The sequence below is a fragment of the Salmo salar genome, chromosome ssa19 (genome assembly GCF_905237065.1).
Source record: "Salmo salar chromosome ssa19, Ssal_v3.1, whole genome shotgun sequence".
NCBI classification, from domain to species: Eukaryota; Metazoa; Chordata; class Actinopteri; order Salmoniformes; family Salmonidae; genus Salmo; species Salmo salar.
In genome coordinates, this window is record NC_059460.1 from 36,730,010 (window position 1) to 36,751,581 (window position 21,572).

General features: G+C 44.5%; 2 protein-coding genes across 2 annotated transcripts in view; both read right to left on the bottom strand.

Moving 5' to 3' along the window:
* Positions 1-264: 264 nt before the first annotated feature.
* Positions 265-2,868, bottom strand: LOC106591793 (small proline-rich protein 3-like). The gene is made up of 2 exons (XM_014183054.1): positions 2,850-2,868; positions 265-986 (listed from the first exon to the last, which is right to left on the bottom strand). The coding sequence occupies exons 1-2, from the start codon at positions 2,866-2,868 to the stop codon at positions 265-267; spliced, it is 741 nt and encodes a 246-aa protein (XP_014038529.1).
* A 1,285-nt stretch (positions 2,869-4,153) lies between these two features.
* Positions 4,154-21,572, bottom strand: part of LOC106578783 (visual pigment-like receptor peropsin) — an 80,204-nt gene continuing 62,785 nt past the window's right edge. The window contains exons 4-6 of the mRNA XM_045702272.1: positions 7,961-8,065; positions 7,377-7,600; positions 4,154-5,121 (exon numbers count right to left, since the gene is read on the bottom strand). Coding sequence (XP_045558228.1) covers positions 4,582-5,121; positions 7,377-7,600; positions 7,961-8,065 — 869 coding nt within the window. The 3' untranslated portion in view covers positions 4,154-4,581. The remainder of the gene's footprint in view (positions 5,122-7,376; positions 7,601-7,960; positions 8,066-21,572) is intronic.

Genomic DNA, 21,572 nt, shown 5'->3' on the forward strand with positions numbered 1-21,572 from the left:
ACAAAACTCTGCTGTTGAAAACTAAATCTTAGCCTAAAAGAAATGTGAGATAATGTCTTGATAATTTTTCAAGCGTAGATCAAGTATATAAATTGCCTGGCTGGGCTGACGAGACAGTGGATTGCGCAGTCAGATGGAACAGAGTAAATAGGCATTTTAACATAATAGATTTAGTCGGTGGTAACTTGTCCCCTGGACTGTCCCCTAGCTCTGGACTGTTCCCTGGCTCTGGACTCTCCCCTAGCTCTGGACTGTGACTGTCCCCTAGCTCTGGACTGTGACTGTCCCTTGGCTCTGGACTGTGACTGTCCCTTGGCTCTGGACTGTGACTGTCCCCTGGCACTGGACTGTGACTGTCCCCTGGCTCTGGACTGTGACTGTCCCCTGGCTCTGGAATGTGACTGTCCCCTTGTTTTGGACTGTGACTGTCCGCTGGTTCTGGACTGTGACAGTCCCTTGGCTCTGGACTGTGACTGTCCCTGGCTCTGGACTGTGACTGTCCCCTGGCTCTGGACTGTGACTGTCCCCTGGCTCTGGACTGTGACTGTCCCCTTGTTTTGGACTGTGACTGTCCCCTGGTTCTGGACTGTGGCTGTCCCTTGGCTCTGGACTGTGACTGTCCCCTGGCTCTGGACTGTGACTGTCCCCTGGCTCTGGACTGTGACTGTCCCCTGTCTCTGGACTGTGACTGTCCCCTGGTTCTGGACTGTGACTGTCCCCTGGCTCTGGACTGTGACTGTCCCCTGGTTCTGGACTGTGACTGTCCCCTGGTTCTGGACTGTGACTGTCCCCTGGTTCTGGACTGTGACTGTCCCCTAGCTCTGGACTGTGACTTTCCCCTGGTTCTGGACTGTGACTTTCCCCTGGTTCTGGACTGTGACTGTCCCCTGGCTCTGGACTGGGACTGTCCCCTGGTTCTGGACTGTGACTGTCCCCTGGTTCTGGACTGTCCCCTAGCTCTGGACTGTGACTGTCCCCTGGCTCCTCTGTACAATAGGAACCTGCTGGTGTTTTGTTGGGACTTGCTCCCAGTAAAGGGCAGGTCTCCTTTCAGTGTGAGTGTGTGTGTGTGTGTGTGTGTGCTTGCCTCTGTGTGTATATGTGTGTGTGTTGGTGTGTGCTTGCGTGTTTGTGTGTGTGTGTGTGTGTGTGTGTGTGTGTGTGTGTGTGTGTGTGTGTGTGTGTGTGTGTGTGTGTGTGTGTGTGTGTGTGTGTGTGTGTGTGTTTGTTGTGGTGGACAGGTCTCCCTCTGAGGGCACATGCTGATCATATCTCCTGAATTACCCACATTCCCTGGCGGTTGACAAGAGGATGCTCGCCTCAGCCCACTGGCCGTCTTTGCACCACTGCACCACAGAAATGTACTCCTGCAAAAAACAGCTTAATAACTTCTTCAGGATTGGTGCGTCCCCTGCGGGACGGTTGAGCTAATGTAGGCTAATGCGATTAGCATGACTAGCAAGTAACAAGTAACAATAATATTTCCCAGGACATAGACATTACTCATATTGGAAGAAAGCTTAAATTATTGTTAATCTCACTGCACTGTCCAATTTACAGTAGCTATTACAGTGAAATAATACCATGCTATTGTTTGAGAAGAGTGCACAGTTTTGAACATGAAAAGTTATTAATGAACAAATTAGGCACATTTGGGCAGTCTTGATAAAAAAATTTGAACAGAAAATAAATGGTTCATTGGATCAGTGTAAAACTTTACACATACACTGCTGCCATCTAGTGGCCAAAATCCAAATTGCACAAGGGTTGGAATAGTACATTATGGCCTTTCTCTTGCATTTCAAAGATGATGGTACAAAAAAAACAGTTGGTTTTTTTCTATGTATTATCTTTTACCAGATCTAATGTGTTGTATTCTCCTACATTCCTTTCCTTCCAAAAACTTCAAAGTGTTTCCTTTCAAATGGTGCCAAGAATATGCATATCCTTGCTTCAGGGCCTGAGCTACAGGAAGTTAGATTTGGGTATGTCATTTTAGGCGAAAATTGAAAATAAAAGGCCGATCCTTAATTAAATACCCCCGGACACTACAGCCTTACAAATACTAGATACCCCTGACACTACAGCCTTACAGATACTAGATACCCCCGGACACTAAAGTCTTACAGATACTAAATACCCCCGGACACTACAGCCTTACAGATACTAGATACCCCCGGACACTACAGCCTTACTGATACTAAATACCCCCGGACACTACAGCCTTACAGATACTAGATACCCCCGGACACTACAGCCTTACTGATACTAGATACCCCCTGGCACTACAGCCTTACAGGTACTAGATACCCCCGGACACTACAGCCTTACAGATACTAGATACCCCCGGACACTACAGCCTTACAGATATTAAATACCCCCGGACACTACAGCCTTACAGATACTAAATACCCCCGGACACTACAGCCTCACAGATACTAAATACCCCCGGACACTACAGCCTTACAGATACTAAATAAACCCGGACACTACAGCCTTACAGATACTGAATACCCCCGGACACTACAGCCTTACAGATACTAAATACCCCCGGACACTACAGCCTTACAGATACTAAATACCCCCGGACACGACAGCCTTACAGATACTAAATAAACCCGGACACCACAGCCTTACAGATACTAAATACCCCAGGACACTACAGCCTTACAGATACTAAATAAACTCTATTACTGCAGCCAATTCATAATGCATAGCATACTTACATTGAAGCTACTGAAACAGCCAAAGGGGAACACAGAATCCCTCCTATCCATCTGCAATAAGGCATGTAACTTACAGTCACAGTTCATAGTGTCCTGTCTGTCCATCTGCAATAAGACATTTACCTCTACAGTCACAGTTCATAGTGTCCTGTCTGTCCATCTGCAATAAGACATTTACCTCTACAGTCACAGTTCATAGTGTCCTGTCTGTCCATCTGCAATAAGACATTTATCTCTACAGTCACAGTTCATAGTGTCCTGTCTGTCCATCTGCAATAAGACATTTACCTCACAGTCACAGTTCATAGTGTCCTGTCTGTCCATCTGCAATAAGACATCTACCTCTACAGTCACAGTTCATAGTGTCCTGTCTGTCCATCTGCAATAAGACATCTACCTCTACAGTCACAGTTCATAGCTTCTGAGTGTTACTAGAAGAGACCTTAACCACACGTATCACTGGTGATGACAGTGCTAAGACCACGAGGACAGAAGAGACGGTATGAGTACAGCTCCATGCTCTGATACCATAAATGCACTCTTGAGAATCAGGATGCATTTTTTTTTTTTATTGACACAAACAAGGACACATCAACATAAATAATAAAAAAAAATATATATAAAAAATAGCAATGTACAACACTGTTCTCTAATAAATTCAGGTAACGGTTAAATTTCAAGTAAAACGGAAGCAAAGACAAAAGCTGACAGAAAACATAGTTTGGTCCGAAATAACACCCTCGTCCCTATATATAGTGACACCCTATTCTCTATATAGTGACACCCTACATAGTGACACTCTATTCCCTATATAGTGACACACTATTCCCTATATAGTGACACCCTACATAGTGACACTCTATTCCCTATATAGTGACACACTATTCCCTATATAGTGACACCCTGTTCCCTATATAGTGACACCCTATTCCCTATATAGTGACACCCTATTCCCTATATATAGTGACACCCTACATAGTGACACCCTATTCCCTATATAGTGACACCCTATTCCCTATATAGTGACACCCTACATAGTGACACCCTATTCCCTGTATAGTAACACCCTATTCCCTATATAGTGACACCCTATTCCCTATAAAGTGACACCCTACATAGTGACACCCTATTCCCTGTATAGTGACACCATATTCCCTATATAGTGACACCCTATTCCCTATATATAGTGACTCCCTATTCCCTATATAGTGACACCCTATTCCCTATATATAGTGACACCCTATTCCCTATATAGGGACACCCTATTCTCTGTGGTGGCACACTATTCCCTATATAGTGACACTCTATTCCCTATATAGTGATACCTTGTTCCCTATTCCCTATATAGTGAGACCCTATTCCCTATATAGTGACACCTTATTCCCTATATAGGGACACCCTATTCTCTGTGGTGGCACACTATTCCCTATATAGTGACACTCTATTCCCTATATAGTGATACCTTGTTCCCTATTCCCTATATAGTGAGACCCTATTCCCTATATAGTGACACCTTATTCCCTATATAGGGACACCCTATTCTCTGTGGTGGCACACTATTCCCTATGTACTCCCATAGGGCCTGGTCAAAAATAGTGCACTATGTAGAGAATAGGGTTCTATTTTGAACGCATGCACTGTTAGAAAAAGGGGTTCTGAAAGGGTTCTTTGACTGTCCTCATAGGAGAACGCTTATTTCTTCCAGGTAGAAACCTTTTTGGTTTCAGGTAGAAAAAGGGTTCTACATGGAATAGGTTCTCCTATTGGGTACACCCGAAGAAACCTTTAAGGTTCTAGATAGCACCTTTTTTTCTAATAGTGTAAAGTGCCATTTTGGATACACATTTAGAGATTTTTAGAGTCTTTCACTCTCGTACTCTGGCATCTCAGAGTGCATGCTGGGTAGGGGGGTAAGGGGTACATTGGGAATGTAGTAGAGTGACTCCTGACTGACAGTAGGTGGGGTGTGGGATGGACTATTCACCCCTGAGTCTGAATCCTGAGCCACGGGACCCTCTGGCTGCAGCATCTCTTCTTCACTATATTTCCCCTCTCTTGACTGCAGAGGAAGTGAGGTCACAGGAATCACAGGAAGGGTCGTTGCCTCGGGATGGTCTTTCAGCTTCAGCTCGTCAAGCTCCTGAAAGTTCTTGAGGCGGACCACTTCCTTGTGGGCGGAGCCACCGTAACACGGCAACAGCACAAAGACTTCCTTACGGAACTTAGAACTCATTCCGAGGTAGATGAGGGGGTTGTAGAAGGAGGCGGATTTAGCAAAGAGACGGGTGAAGATTAAAGTCATGTTGGGGACGTGGTAACCACAGGCAGACCACATGGAGACCACGGCATAGGGAGACCATGCCATGATGAAGGCTGTGCAGATCACTATGGAGACCTGGAGGAGAAGTGACAGAGAAGAGATGTTAAAACAGCTACAGGACTGTTTGGCTAGCACAGAGTGGAATATGTTTTGGGATTCATCCGATAACATTGATGAGTTTACCACATCAGTCACCGGCGTCGTTAATAAATGCATCGTCAACTTCGTCCCCACAGTGACAGTACATATCCCAACCAGAAGCCATGGATTACAGGCAACATCCGCAGGGAATATAAGGATAGAGCTGTCGCTTTCAACGAGCGGAACACTAATCTGGACGCTTATAAGAAATCCTGCTAGGACCTCCAAAGAGACATCAAACAGGCAAAGTGTCGATAAAGGACTAAGATCGAATCCTACAACACCGATTCTGACGCTCGTTGGATGCGGCAGGGCTTGCAAACTATCACGGATTGCAAAGAGAATTGCAGCTGCTAGTTGCCCAGTGATGCAAGCCTACCAGAAGAGTGAAATGCCATCAATGCTCGCCTCAAGGCAAGCAACACTGAACAATGCATGAGAGCACCAGCCATTCCAGACGACTGTGTGATCTCATTTTTTCGTAGCCAATGTGAGTAAGACCTTTAAACAGGTTAACATTCACAACGCCGCAATGCCAGACGGAATACCAGGACTCGTAGGATGCGCTGACCAGCTGGCAAATGTATTCACTAACCTTTTCAACCTCTCCCTGACTCAGTCTGTAATACCAAAATGTTTCAAGCAGACCACCATAGTCCCTGTGCCCAAAAACGCCAAGCTAACCTGTCTAAATGACTATGGTCCTGTAGCACTCACATCTGTAGCCATGAAATGCTTTAAAAAGCTGCTCATGGCTCACATCAACACCATCATCCCAGACACCCTGGACCCACTCCAATTTGCATACCACCCCAACAGATCAACAGATGATGCAATCTCTATTGCACTCCACACTGCCCTTTCCCGCCTGGACAAAAGGAACACCTATGTGAGAATGCTGTTCATTGGCTACAGCTCAACGTTCAACAGCTTAGAGCCCTCATAGCTCATCACTAAGCTCAGGAACCTTTAACTGAACACCGCCCTCTGCAACTGGGTTCTGGACTTCCTGACGGGCCACCCCCAGGCGGTGAGGATAGGCAATAACACATCCATCATGCTGACCCTCAAAACTGGGGCCCCTCGAGGGTGCATGCTTAGTCCACTCCTATACTCCCCGTTCACCCATGACTGCGTGGCTGAGCATGACTCTAACACCATCATTAAGTTTGCTGACAACACGACGGTGGTAGGCCTGATCACCGACGACGATGAGACAGCCTATAGGGAGGAGGTCAGTGACCTGGAAATCTGGTGCCAGGACAACAACCTCTCCCTCAATGTCTATGTCCACATCACTAAGGAATTAAAGTGGTCCACATACATCAACACAATCCTGAAAAAGGCACAACAATGCCTCTTCCCCCTCATGATGCTGAAAAGATTTGGCATGGGCCCTCAGATCTTCAAAAAGTTCTACAGCTGCACCATTGAGAGCATCTTGACTGGCTGCATCAGCGCATGGTATGGCAACTGCTCGGCATCCGACAGGAAGATGATACAGAGGGTAGTGCATATGGCCCATCACATCACTATACCAGGCGGTGTCAAAGGAAGGCCTTAAAAATTGTCAAGAACTCCAGCCACCCAAGTCATAGACTGTTCTCACTGCTACCGCACGGCAAGTGGTACCGATGCACCAAGTCTGGAACCAACAGGACCCTGAACAGCTTCTACCCCCAACCCATAAGACTGCTAAATAGTTAGTTAAATAGCTACTTGGACTATTTGCATTGACACCCTTTTGCACTTCTCTTTTGACTCATCACATTCACTTCTGCTACTGCTTATTATCTATCATATTGCTTAGTCACTTTACCCCTACCTTTATGTACATATCTACCTTAATTACCTCGTACCCCTGCACATGGACTGGGTACTGGTACCCCGTGTTTATAGCCAAGTTATCGTTACTCATTGTGTATTCCTTGTGCTATTATTTCTCTATGTTCTTTCTCTCTGTATTATTGTGAAGGGCCTGTAAGTAAGCATTTCACGTGTTGTTTACAAAAGCAGGTGACAAATATTTGTAATTTTTATTTCATTTGAATGTTTACTGGCCATTGTGCTTCTGATTAACCTTTTGCGATCTACGCTGGGTTATTTTAAAAATCCCTTTCTGTTTCTGTTCTGTTGCTGTAAATAGGTTTTCTAACATTATTGATTGATTGGTTGGTTAATTGGCTCACCCTAGTGACATCTCTTTCCACCTTCCTCTGTCTGGCTGAGAGGTATCCATCAGCAGACATGGCGTTGCTGCTCACCACTGTATGGATGATGGCTATATAGGAGAACACCATAACCATGACAGGGATGAAGAAGCAGGAGATAAGGATCGACATGATGTAGGACTTGTAGATGGTGGAATAGTTAGCCTTGGACCAGTCCACTTCACAGGTCCCATACCCGCAGTCTGGAGGTGGACATACGGGAATGAATGGGTTAGAGCAGAGCTTCGAGAGGTGGTTGCATGCATGAATGGATGGATGGATGGAGGGAGGGAGGGAGGGAGGGAGGGATATATGAATGGATGAATGGATGGATGATGGATGGAGGGATGGAGGGATATATGAATGGATGAGTTGATGGATGATGGATGGAGGGATGGAGGGATATATGAATGGATGGATGGATGATAAATGGATGGATGGATGGATGGATATATAGAGGGATAAATGGAAGGAAGGATGGATGAAAATATGAATGGATGGATGGATATATAGAGGGATAAATGGAAGGACGCATATGTGAATGGATGGAGGGAGACACTAACCTGTGTAGCTGCCCCAGCCCAGCAGTGGAGCGACAGACCAGAACAAAGCTCCAACCCAGATGAACATTAGAGAGATGCAGATGGTGCTTAAACTGATGCAGTAAGCTGGAAACAGGACAGGGAGGGACAAACACACACCCACCCACACACACACACACACACACACACACACACACGCACGCACGCACGCACGCACGCACGCACGCACGCACGCACACCCACACACACACACACACACACACACACACACACACACACACACACACACACACACACACACACACACACACACACAGACACACAGACACACACAGGACAGAGAGGCAATGAGTGTGTGTTCCAGTCAAGCCACTTTGTGACATCGGCTGATGTAAAATCCTGCAGTCACCCTCAACATTTCCCTATAATCCTGCAGTCACCCTCAACATTTCCCTTTAATCCTACAGTCACCCTCAACATTTCCCTTAAATCCTGCAGTCACCGTGAATTTTTCCATATAATCCTGCAGTCACCCTCAACATTTCCCTATATTCCTACAGTCACCCTCAACATTTCCCTTTAATCCTACAGTCACCCTCAACATTTCCCTTTAATCCTACAGTCACCCTCAACATTTCCCTTTAATCCTGAAGTCACCCTCATTTTTTCCCTATAATCCTGCAGTTACCCTCAACATTTCCCTATAATCCTGCAGTCACCCTCAACATTTCCCTATAATTCTACAGTCACCCTCAACATTTCCCTTTAATCCTGCAGTCACCCTCAACATTCCCCTTTAATCCTGCAGTCACCCTCAACATTTCCCTATAATCCAACAGTCACCCTCAACATTTCCCTTTAATCCTGCAGACACCCTCAACATTTCCCTATAGTCCTACAGTCACTCAACATTTCCCTTTAATCCTGCTGTCACCCTCAACATTTCGCTATAATCCTACAGTCACCCTCAACATTTCCCTTTAATCCTACAGTCACCCTCAACATTTCCCTTTAATCCTGCAGTCACCTTCAATTTTTCCCTATAATCCTGCAGTCACCCTCAACATTTCCCTATAATCCTGCAGTCACCCTCACCATTTCCCTATAATCCTGCAGTCACCCTCAACATTTCCCTTTAATCCTGCAGTCACCCGCAACATGTCCCTATAATCCTACAGTCACCCTCAACATTTCCCTTTAATCCTGCAGTCACCCTCAATATTTCCCTATAATCCTGCAGTTACCCTCAACATTTCCCTATAATCCTGCAGTCACCCTCAGCATTTCCCTATAATCCTACAGTCACCCTCAACATTTCCCTTTAATCCTGCCGTCACCCTCAACATTTCCCTTTAATCCTGCAGTCACCCTCAACATTTCCCTTTAATCCTGCAGTCACCCTCAACAATTCCCTATAATCCTGCAGTCACCCTCAACATTTCCCTTTAATCCTGCAGTCACCCTCAACATTTCCATATAATCCTTCAGTCACCCACAACATTTCCCTTTAAACCTGCAGTCACCCTCAACATTTCCCTATAATCCTGCAGTCACCCTCAACATTTCCCTATAATCCTACAGTCACCCTCAACATTTCTCTTAAATCCTGCAGTCACCCTCAACATTTCCCTATAGTCCTACAGTCACCCTCAACATTTCCCTTTAATCCTGCAGTCACCCTCAACCTTTCCCTATAATCCTACAGTTACCCTCAACATTTCCCGTTAATCCTGCAGTCACCCTCAACATTTCCCTTTAATCCTGCAGTCACCCTCAACATTTCCCTATAATCCTACAGTCAACCTCAACATTTCCCTTTAATCCTACAGACACCCTCAACATTTCCCTATAGTCCTACAGTCACTCAAAATGTCCCTTTAATCCTGCAGTCACCCTCAACATTTCCCTATAATCCGACAGTCACCCTCAACATTTCCCTTTAATCCTACAGTGACCCTCAACATTTCCCTTTAATCCTGCAGTCACCCTCAACATTTCCCTTTAATCCTACAGTCACCCTCAACATTTCCCTTTAATCCTGAAGTCACCCTCATTTTTTCCCTATAATCCTGCAGTTACCCTCAACATTTCCCTATAATCCTGCAGTCACCCTCAACATTTCCCTATAATTCTACAGTCACCCTCAACATTTCCCTTTAATCCTGCAGTCACCCTCAACATTCCCCTTTAATCCTGCAGTCACCCTCAACATTTCCCTATAATCCAACAGTCACCCTCAACATTTCCCTTTAATCCTGCAGACACCCTCAACATTTCCCTATAGTCCTACAGTCACTCAACATTTCCCTTTAATCCTGCTGTCACCCTCAACATTTCGCTATAATCCTACAGTCACCCTCAACATTTCCCTTTAATCCTACAGTCACCCTCAACATTTCCCTTTAATCCTGCAGTCACCTTCAATTTTTCCCTATAATCCTGCAGTCACCCTCAACATTTCCCTATAATCCTGCAGTCACCCTCACCATTTCCCTATAATCCTGCAGTCACCCTCAACATTTCCCTTTAATCCTGCAGTCACCCGCAACATGTCCCTATAATCCTACAGTCACCCTCAACATTTCCCTTTAATCCTGCAGTCACCCTCAATATTTCCCTATAATCCTGCAGTTACCCTCAACATTTCCCTATAATCCTGCAGTCACCCTCAGCATTTCCCTATAATCCTACAGTCACCCTCAACATTTCCCTTTAATCCTGCAGTCACCCTCAACATTTCCATATAATCCTTCAGTCACCCACAACATTTCCCTTTAAACCTGCAGTCACCCTCAACATTTCTCTTAAATCCTGCAGTCACCCTCAACATTTCCCTATAGTCCTACAGTCACCCTCAACATTTCCCTTTAATCCTGCAGTCACCCTCAACATTTCCCTTTAATCCTGCAGTCACCCTCAACATTTCCCTATAATCCTACAGTCACCCTCAACATTTCCCTTTAATCCTACAGACACCCTCAACATTTCCCTATAGTCCTACAGTCACTCAAAATGTCCCTTTAATCCTGCAGTCACCCTCAACATTTCCCTATAATCCGACAGTCACCCTCAACATTTCCCTTTAATCCTACAGTGACCCTCAACATTTCCCTTTAATCCTGCAGTCACCCTCAATTTTTCCCTATAATCCTGCAGTCACCCTCAACATTTCTCTATAATCATACAGTCACCCTCAACATTTCCCTTTAATCCTGCAGTCACCTTCAACATTTCCCTTTAATCCTGCAGTCACCATCAACATTTCCCAATAATCCTACAGTCACCCTCAAATTTCCCTATAATCCTGCAGTCACCCTCAACATTTCCCTATAATCCTACAGTCACCCTCAACATTTCCCTTTAATCCTGCAGTCACCCTCAACATTTCCCTATAATCCTACAGTCACCCTAAACATTTCCCTATAATCCTGCAGTCACCCTCACCATTTCCCTATAATCCTGCAGTCACCCTGAACATTTCCCTTTAATCCTGCAGTCACCCGCAACATGTCCCTATAATCCTACAGTCACCCTCAACATTTCCCTTTAATCCTGCAGTCACCCTCAATATTTCCCTATAATCCTGCAGTTACCCTCAACATTTCCCTATAATCCTGCAGTCACCCTCAGCATTTCCCTATAATCCTACAGTCCCCCTCAACATTTCCCTTTAATCCTGCCGTCACCCTCAACATTTCCCTTTAATCCTGCAGTCACCCTCAACATTTCCCTTTAATCCTGCAGTCACCCTCAACAATTCCCTATAATCCTGCAGTCACCCTCAACATTTCCCTTTAATCCTGCAGTCACCCTCAACATTTCCATTTAATCCTTCAGTCACCCACAACATTTCCCTTTAATCCTGCAGTCACCCTCAACATTTCCCTATAATCCTGCAGTCACCCTCAACATTTCCCTATAATCCTACAGTCACCCTCAACATTTCCCTTTAATCCTGCAGTCACCCTAAACCTTTCCCTATAATCCTACAGTTACCCTCAACATTTCCCGTTAATCCTGCAGTCACCCTCAACATTTCCCTTTAATCCTGCAGTCACCCTCAACATTTCCCTATAATCCTACAGTCACCCTCAACATTTCCCTTTAATCCTACAGACACCCTCAACATTTCCCTATAGTCCTACAGTCACTCAACATGTCCCTTTAATCCTGCAGTCACCCTCAACATTTCCCTATAATCCTACAGTCACCCTCAACATTTCCCTTTAATCCTACAGTGACCCTCAACATTTCCCTTTAATCCTGCAGTCACCCTCAATTTTTCCCTATAATCCTGCAGTCACCCTCAACATTTCTCTATAATCCTACAGTCACCCTCAACATTTCCCTTTAATCCTGCAGTCACCTTCAACATTTCCCTTTAATCCTGCAGTCACCATCAACATTTCCCAATAATCCTACAGTCACCCTCAACATTTCCCTATAATCCTGCAGTCACCCTCAACATTTCCCTATAATGCTACAGTCACCCTCAACATTTCCCTTTAATCCTGCAGTCACCCTCAACATTTCCCTATAATCCTACAGTCACCCTCAACATTTCCCTTTAATCCTACAGTCACCCTAAACATTTCCCTTTAATCCTGCAGTCACCCTCAATATTTCCCTATAATCCTGCAGTTACCCTCAACATTTCCCTTTAATCCTGCAGTCACCCTCAACATTTCCCTTTAATCCTGCAGTCACCCTCAACATTTCCCTATAATCCTTCAGTCACCCTCAACATTTCCCTTTAATCCTGCAGTCACCCTCAGCATTTCCCTTTAATCCTTTAGTCACCCTAAGCATTTCCCTATAATCCTACAGTCACCCTCAACATTTCCCTTTAATCCTGCCGTCACCCTCAACATTTCCCTTTAATCCTGCAGTCACCCTCAACATTTCCCTTTAATCCTACAGTCAACCTCAACATTTCCCTATAATCCTGCAGTCACCCTCAACATTTCCCTTTAATCCTGCAGTCATCCTCAACATTTCCATATAATCCTTCAGTCACCCTCAACATTTCCCTTTAATCCTGCAGTCACCCTCAACATTTCCCTATAATCCTGCAGTCACCCTCAACATTTCCCTATAATCCTACAGTCACCCTCAACATTTCCCTTTAATCCTGCAGTCACCCTCAGCATTTCCCTATAATCCTACAGTCACCCTCAACATTTCCCTTTAATCCTGCCGTCACCCTCAACATTTCCCTTTAATCCTGCAGTCACCCTCAACATTTCCCTTTAATCCTGCAGTCACCCTCAACATTTCCCTATAATCCTACAGTCACCCTCAACATTTCCCTTTAATCCTACAGACACCCTCAACATTTCCCTATAGTCCTACAGTCACTCAACATGTCCCTTTAATCCTGCAGTCACCCTCAACATTTCCCTATAATCCTACAGTCACCCTCAACATTTCCCTTTAATCCTACAGTGACCCTCAACATTTCCCTTTAATCCTGCAGTCACCCTCAATTTTTCCCTATAATCCTGCAGTCACCCTCAACATTTCTCTATAATCCTACAGTCACCCTCAACATTTCCCTTTAATCCTGCAGTCACCTTCAACATTTCCCTTTAATCCTGCAGTCACCATCAACATTTCCTAATAATCCTACAGTCACCCTCAACATTTCCCTATAATCCTGCAGTCACCCTCAACATTTCCCTATAATCCTACAGTCACCCTCAACATTTCCCTTTAATCCTGCAGTCACCCTCAACATTTCCCTATAATCCTACAGTCACCCTCAACATTTCCCTTTAATCCTACAGTCACCCTAAACATTTCCCTTTAATCCTGCAGTCACCCTCAATATTTCCCTATAATCCTGCAGTTACCCTCAACATTTCCCTTTAATCCTGCAGTCACCCTCAACATTTCCCTTTAATCCTGCAGTCACCCTCAACATTTCCCTATAATCCTTCAGTCACCCTCAACATTTCCCTTTAATCCTGCAGTCACCCTCAGCATTTCCCTTTAATCCTTTAGTCACCCTAAGCATTTCCCTATAATCCTACAGTCACCCTCAACATTTCCCTTTAATCCTGCCGTCACCCTCAACATTTCCCTTTAATCCTGCAGTCACCCTCAACATTTCCCTTTAATCCTACAGTCAACCTCAACATTTCCCTATAATCCTGCAGTCACCCTCAACATTTCCCTTTAATCCTGCAGTCATCCTCAACATTTCCATATAATCCTTCAGTCACCCTCAACATTTCCCTTTAATCCTGCAGTCACCCTCAACATTTCCCTATAATCCTGCAGTCACCCTCAACATTTCCCTATAATCCTACAGTCACCCTCAACATTTCCCTTTAATCCTGCAGTCACCCTCAGCATTTCCCTATAATCCTACAGTCACCCTCAACATTTCCCTTTAATCCTGCCGTCACCCTCAACATTTCCCTTTAATCCTGCAGTCACCCTCAACATTTCCCTTTAATCCTGCAGTCACCCTCAACATTTCCCTATAATCCTGCAGTCACCCTCAACATTTCCCTATAATCCTACAGTCACCCTCAACATTTCTCTTTAATCCTGCAGTCACACTCAACATTTCCCTATAGTCCTACAGTCACCCTCAACATTTCCCTTTAATCCTGCAGTCACCCTCAACATTTCCCTATAATCCTACAGTTACCCTCAACATTTCCTTTTAATCCTGCAGTCACCCTCAACATTTCCCTTTAATCCTGCAGTCACCCTCAACATTTCCCTATAATCCTACAGTCACCCTCAACATTTCCCTTTAATCCTGCAGACACCCTCAACATTTCCCTATAGTCCTACAGTCACTCAACATTTCCCTTTAATCCTGCAGTCACCCTCATTATTTCCCTATAATCCTACAGTCACCCTCAACATTTCCCTTTAATCCTACAGCGACCCTCAACATTTCCCTTTATTCCTGCAGTCACCCTCAATTTTTCCCTATAATCCTGCAGTCACCGTCAACATTTCTCTATAATCCTACAGTTACCCTCAACATTTCCCTTTAATCCTGCAGTCACCCTCAACATTTCCCTTTAATCCTGCAGTCACCATCAACATTTCCATATAATCCTACAGTCACCCTCAACATTTCTCTTTAATCCTGCAGTCACCCTCAACATTTCCCTATAGTCCTACAGTCACCCTCAACATTTCCCTTTAATCCTGCAGTCACCCTCAACATTTCCCTATAATCCTACAGTTACCCTCAACATTTCCCTTTAATCCTGCAGTCACCCTCAACATTTCCCTTTAATCCTGCAGTCACCCTCAACATTTCCCTTTAATCCTGCAGTCACCCTCAACATTTCCCTTTAATCCTGCAGTCACCCTCAACAATTCCCTATAATCCTGCAGTCACCCTCAACATTTCCCTTTAATCCTGCAGTCACCCTCAACATTTCCATATAATCCTTCAGTCACCCACAACATTTCCCTTTAATCCTGCAGTCACCCTCAACATTTCCCTATAATCCTGCAGTCACCCTCAACATTTCCCTATAATCCTACAGTCACCCTCAACATTTCTCTTTAATCCTGCAGTCACCCTCAACATTTCCCTATAGTCCTACAGTCACCCTCAACATTTCCCTTTAATCCTGCAGTCACCCTCAACCTTTCCCTATAATCCTACAGTTACCCTCAACATTTCCCGTTAATCCTGCAGTCACCCTCAACATTTCCCTTTAATCCTGCAGTCACCCTCAACATTTCCCTATAATCCTACAGTCACCCTCAACATTTCCCTTTAATCCTACAGACACCCTCAACATTTCCCTATAGTCCTACAGTCACTCAACATGTCCCTTTAATCCTGCAGTCACCCTCAACATTTCCCTATAATCCTACAGTCACCCTCAACATTTCCCTTTAATCCTACAGTGACCCTCAACATTTCCCTTTAATCCTGCAGTCACCCTCAATTTTTCCCTATAATCCTGCAGTCACCCTCAACATTTCTCTATAATCCTACAGTCACCCTCAACATTTCCCTTTAATCCTGCAGTCACCTTCAACATTTCCCTTTAATCCTGCAGTCACCATCAACATTTCCCAATAATCCTACAGTCACCCTCAACATTTCCCTATAATCCTGCAGTCACCCTCAACATTTCCCTATAATCCTACAGTCACCCTCAACAATTCCCTTTAATCCTGCAGTCACCCTCAACATTTCCCTATAATCCTACAGTCACCCTCAACATTTCCCTTTAATCCTACAGTCACCCTAAACATTTCCCTATAATCCTGCAGTCACCCTCACCATTTCCCTATAAACCTGCAGTCACCCTCAACATTTCCCTTTAATCCTGCAGTCACCCGCATCATGTCCCTATAATCCTACAGTCACCCTAGACATTTCCCTTTAATCCTGCAGTCACCCTCAATATTTCCCTATAATCCTGCAGTTACCCTCAACATTTCCCTTTAATCCTGCAGTCACCCTCAACATTTCCCTTTAATCCTGCAGTCACCCTCAACATTTCCCTATAATCCTTCAGTCACCCTCAACATTTCCCTTTAATCCTGCAGTCACCCTCAGCATTTCCCTTTAATCCTGCAGTCACCCTCAGCATTTCCCTATAATCATACAGTCACTCTCAACATTTCCCTTTAATCCTGCCGTCACCCTCAACATTTCCCTTTAATCCTGCAGTCACCCTCAACATTTCCCTTTAATCCTACAGTCAACCTCAACATTTCCCTATAATCCTGCAGTCACCCTCAACATTTCCCTTTAATCCTGCAGTCATCCTCAACATTTCCATATAATCCTTCAGTCACCCTCAACATTTCCCTTTAATCCTGCAGTCACCCTCAACATTTCCCTATAATCCTGCAGTCACCCTCAACATTTCCCTATAATCCTACAGTCACCCTCAACATTTCCCTTTAATCCTGCAGTCACCCTCAGCATTTCCCTATAATCCTACAGTCACCCTCAACATTTCCCTTTAATCCTGCCGTCACCCTCAACCTTTCCCTATAATCCTACAGTTACCCTCAACATTTCCCGTTAATCCTGCAGTCACCCTCAACATTTCCCTTTAATCCTGCAGTCACCCTCAACATTTCCCTATAATCCTACAGTCACCCTCAACATTTCCCTTTAATCCTACAGACACCCTCAACATTTCCCTATAGTCCTACAGTCACTCAACATGTCCCTTTAATCCTGCAGTCACCCTCAACATTTCCCTATAATCCTACAGTCACCCTCAACATTTCCCTTTAATCCTACAGTGACCCTCAACATTTCCCTTTAATCCTGCAGTCACCCTCAATTTTTCCCTATAATCCTGCAGTCACCCTCAACATTTCTCTATAATCCTACAGTCACCCTCAACATTTCCCTTTAATCCTGCAGTCACCTTCAACATTTCCCTTTAATCCTGCAGTCACCATCAACATTTCCCAATAATCCTGCAGTCACCCTCAACATTTCCCTATAATCCTACAGTCACCCTCAACAATTCCCTTTAATCCTGCAGTCACCCTCAACATTTCCCTATAATCCTACAGTCACCCTCAACATTTCCCTTTAATCCTACAGTCACCCTAAACATTTCCCTATAATCCTGCAGTCACCCTCACCATTTCCCTATAAGCCTGCAGTCACCCTCAACATTTCCCTTTAATCCTGCAGTCACCCTCAGCATTTCCCTTTAATCCTGCAGTTACCCTCAACATTTCCCTTTAATCCTGCAGTCACCCTCAACATTTCCCTTTAATCCTGCAGTCACCCTCAACATTTCCCTATAATCCTTCAGTCACCCTCAACATTTCCCTTTAATCCTGCAGTCACCCTCAGCATTTCCCTTTAATCCTGCAGTCACCCTCAGCATTTCCCTATAATCCTACAGTCACCCTCAACATTTCCCTTTAATCCTGCCGTCACCCTCAACATTTCCCTTTAATCCTGCAGTCACCCTCAACATTTCCCTTTAATCCTACAGTCAACCTCAACATTTCCCTATAATCCTGCAGTCACCCTCAACATTTCCCTTTAATCCTGCAGTCATCCTCAACATTTCCATATAATCCTTCAGTCACCCTCAACATTTCCCTTTAATCCTGCAGTCACCCTCAACATTTCCCTATAATCCTGCAGTCACCCTCAACATTTCCCTATAATCCTACAGTCACCCTCAACATTTCCCTTTAATCCTGCAGTCACCCTCAGCATTTCCCTATAATCCTACAGTCACCCTCAACATTTCCCTTTAATCCTGCCGTCACCCTCAACATTTCCCTTTAATCCTGCAGTCACCCTCAACATTTCCCTTTAATCCTGCAGTCACCCTCAACATTTCCCTATAATCCTGCAGTCACCCTCAACATTTCCCTTTAATCCTGCAGTCACCCTCAACATTTCCATATAATCCTTCAGTCACCCTCAACATTTCCCTTTAATCCTGCAGTCCCCCTCAACATTTCCCTATAATCCTGCAGTCACCCTCAACATTTCCCTATAATCCTACAGTCACCCTCAACATTTCTCTTTAATCCTGCAGTCACCCTCAACATTTCCCTATAGTCCTACAGTCACCCTCAACATTTCCCTTTAATCCTGCAGTCACCCTCAACATTTCCCTATAATCCTACAGTTACCCTCAACATTTCCCTTTAATCCTGCAGTCACCCTCAACATTTCCCTTTAATCCTGCAGTCACCCTCAACATTTCCCTATAATCCTACAGTCACCCTCAACATTTCCCTTTAATCCTGCAGACACCCTCAACATTTCCCTATAGTCCTACAGTCACTCAACATTTCCCTTTAATCCTGCAGTCACCCTCAATATTTCCCTATAATCCTACAGTCACCCTCAACATTTCCCTTTAATCCTACAGCGACCCTCAACATTTCCCTTTATTCCTGCAGTCACCCTCAATTTTTCCCTATAGTCCTGCAGTCACCATCAACATTTCTCTATAATCCTACAGTCACCCTAAACATTTCCCTTTAATCCTGCAGTCACCCTCAATATTTCCCTATAATCCTGCAGTTACCCTCAACATTTCCCTTTAATCCTGCAGTCACCCTCAACATTTCCCTTTAATCCTGCAGTCACCCTCAACATTTCCCTATAATCCTTCAGTCACCCTCAACATTTCCCTTTAATCCTGCAGTCACCCTCAGCATTTCCCTTTAATCCTTTAGTCACCCTAAGCATTTCCCTATAATCCTACAGTCACCCTCAACATTTCCCTTTAATCCTGCCGTCACCCTCAACATTTCCCTTTAATCCTGCAGTCACCCTCAACATTTCCCTTTAATCCTACAGTCAACCTCAACATTTCCCTATAATCCTGCAGTCACCCTCAACATTTCCCTTTAATCCTGCAGTCATCCTCAACATTTCCATATAATCCTTCAGTCACCCTCAACATTTCCCTTTAATCCTGCAGTCACCCTCAACATTTCCCTATAATCCTGCAGTCACCCTCAACATTTCCCTATAATCCTACAGTCACCCTCAACATTTCCCTTTAATCCTGCAGTCACCCTCAGCATTTCCCTATAATCCTACAGTCACCCTCAACATTTCCCTTTAATCCTGCCGTCACCCTCAACATTTCCCTTTAATCCTGCAGTCACCCTCAACATTTCCCTTTAATCCTGCAGTCACCCTCAACATTTCCCTATAATCCTGCAGTCACCCTCAACATTTCCCTATAATCCTACAGTCACCCTCAACATTTCTCTTTAATCCTGCAGTCACACTCAACATTTCCCTATAGTCCTACAGTCACCCTCAACATTTCCCTTTAATCCTGCAGTCACCCTCAACATTTCCCTATAATCCTACAGTTACCCTCAACATTTCCTTTTAATCCTGCAGTCACCCTCAACATTTCCCTTTAATCCTGCAGTCACCCTCAACATTTCCCTATAATCCTACAGTCACCCTCAACATTTCCCTTTAATCCTGCAGACACCCTCAACATTTCCCTATAGTCCTACAGTCACTCAACATTTCCCTTTAATCCTGCAGTCACCCTCATTATTTCCCTATAATCCTACAGTCACCCTCAACATTTCCCTTTAATCCTACAGCGACCCTCAACATTTCCCTTTATTCCTGCAGTCACCCTCAATTTTTCCCTATAATCCTGCAGTCACCGTCAACATTTCTCTATAATCCTACAGTTACCCTCAACATTTCCCTTTAATCCTGCAGTCACCCTCAACATTTCCCTTTAATCCTGCAGTCACCATCAACATTTCCATATAATCCTACAGTCACCCTCAACATTTCTCTTTAATCCTGCAGTCACCCTCAACATTTCCCTATAGTCCTACAGTCACCCTCAACATTTCCCTTTAATCCTGCAGTCACCCTCAACATTTCCCTATAATCCTACAGTTACCCTCAACATTTCCCTTTAATCCTGCAGTCACCCTCAACATTTCCCTTTAATCCTGCAGTCACCCTCAACATTTCCCTTTAATCCTGCATTCACCCTCAACATTTCCCTTTAATCCTGCAGTCACCCTCAACAATTCCCTATAATCCTGCAGTCACCCTCAACATTTCCCTTTAATCCTGCAGTCACCCTCAACATTTCCCTATAATCCTGCAGTCACCCTCAACATTTCCCTTTAATCCTGCAGTCACCCTCAACATTTCCCTATAATCCTGCAGTCACCCTCAACATTTCCCTATAATCCTACAGTCACCCTCAACATTTCTCTTTAATCCTGCAGTCACCCTCAGCATTTCCCTATAGTCCTACAGTCACCCTCAACATTTCCCTTTAATCCTGCAGTCACCCTCAACATTTCCCTATAATCCTGCAGTCACCCTCAACATTTCCCGTTAATCCTGCAGTCACCCTCAACATTTCCCTTTAATCCTGCAGTCACCCTCAACATTTCCCTATAATCCTACAGTCACCCTCAACATTTCCCTTTAATCCTACAGACACCCTCAACATTTCCCTATAGTCCTACAGTCACCTCAACATTTCCCTTTAATCCTGCAGTCACCCTCAACATTTCCCTATAATCCTACAGTCACCCTCAACATTTCCCTTTAATCCTGCAGTCACCCTCAACATTTCCCTTTAATCCTGCAGTCACCCTCAACATTTCCCTATAATCCTGCAGTCACCCTCAACATTTCTCTTTAATCCTGCAGTCACCCTCAACATTTCCCTTTAATCCTGCAGTCACCTTCAACATTTCCCTTTAATCCTGCAGTCACCATCAACATTTCCCTATAATCCTACAGTCACCCTCAACATTTCCCTTTAATCCTGCAGCCACCCTCAACATTTCCCTATATTCCTACAGTCACCCTCAACATTTCCCTTTAATCCTGCAGTCACCCTCAACATTTCCCTATAATCCTACAGTCACCCTCAACATTTCCCTTTAATCCTACAGTCACCCTAAACATTTCCCTTTAATCCTGCAGTCACCCTCAACATTTCCCTATAAACCTGCAGTCACCCTCAACATTTCTCTTTAATCCTGCAGTCACCCTCAACATTTCCCTATAGTCCTACAGTCACCCTCAACATTTCCCTTTAATCCTGCAGTCACCCTCAACATTTCCCTATAATCCTGCAGTTACCCTCAACATTTCCCTTTAATCCTGCAGTCACCCTCAACATTT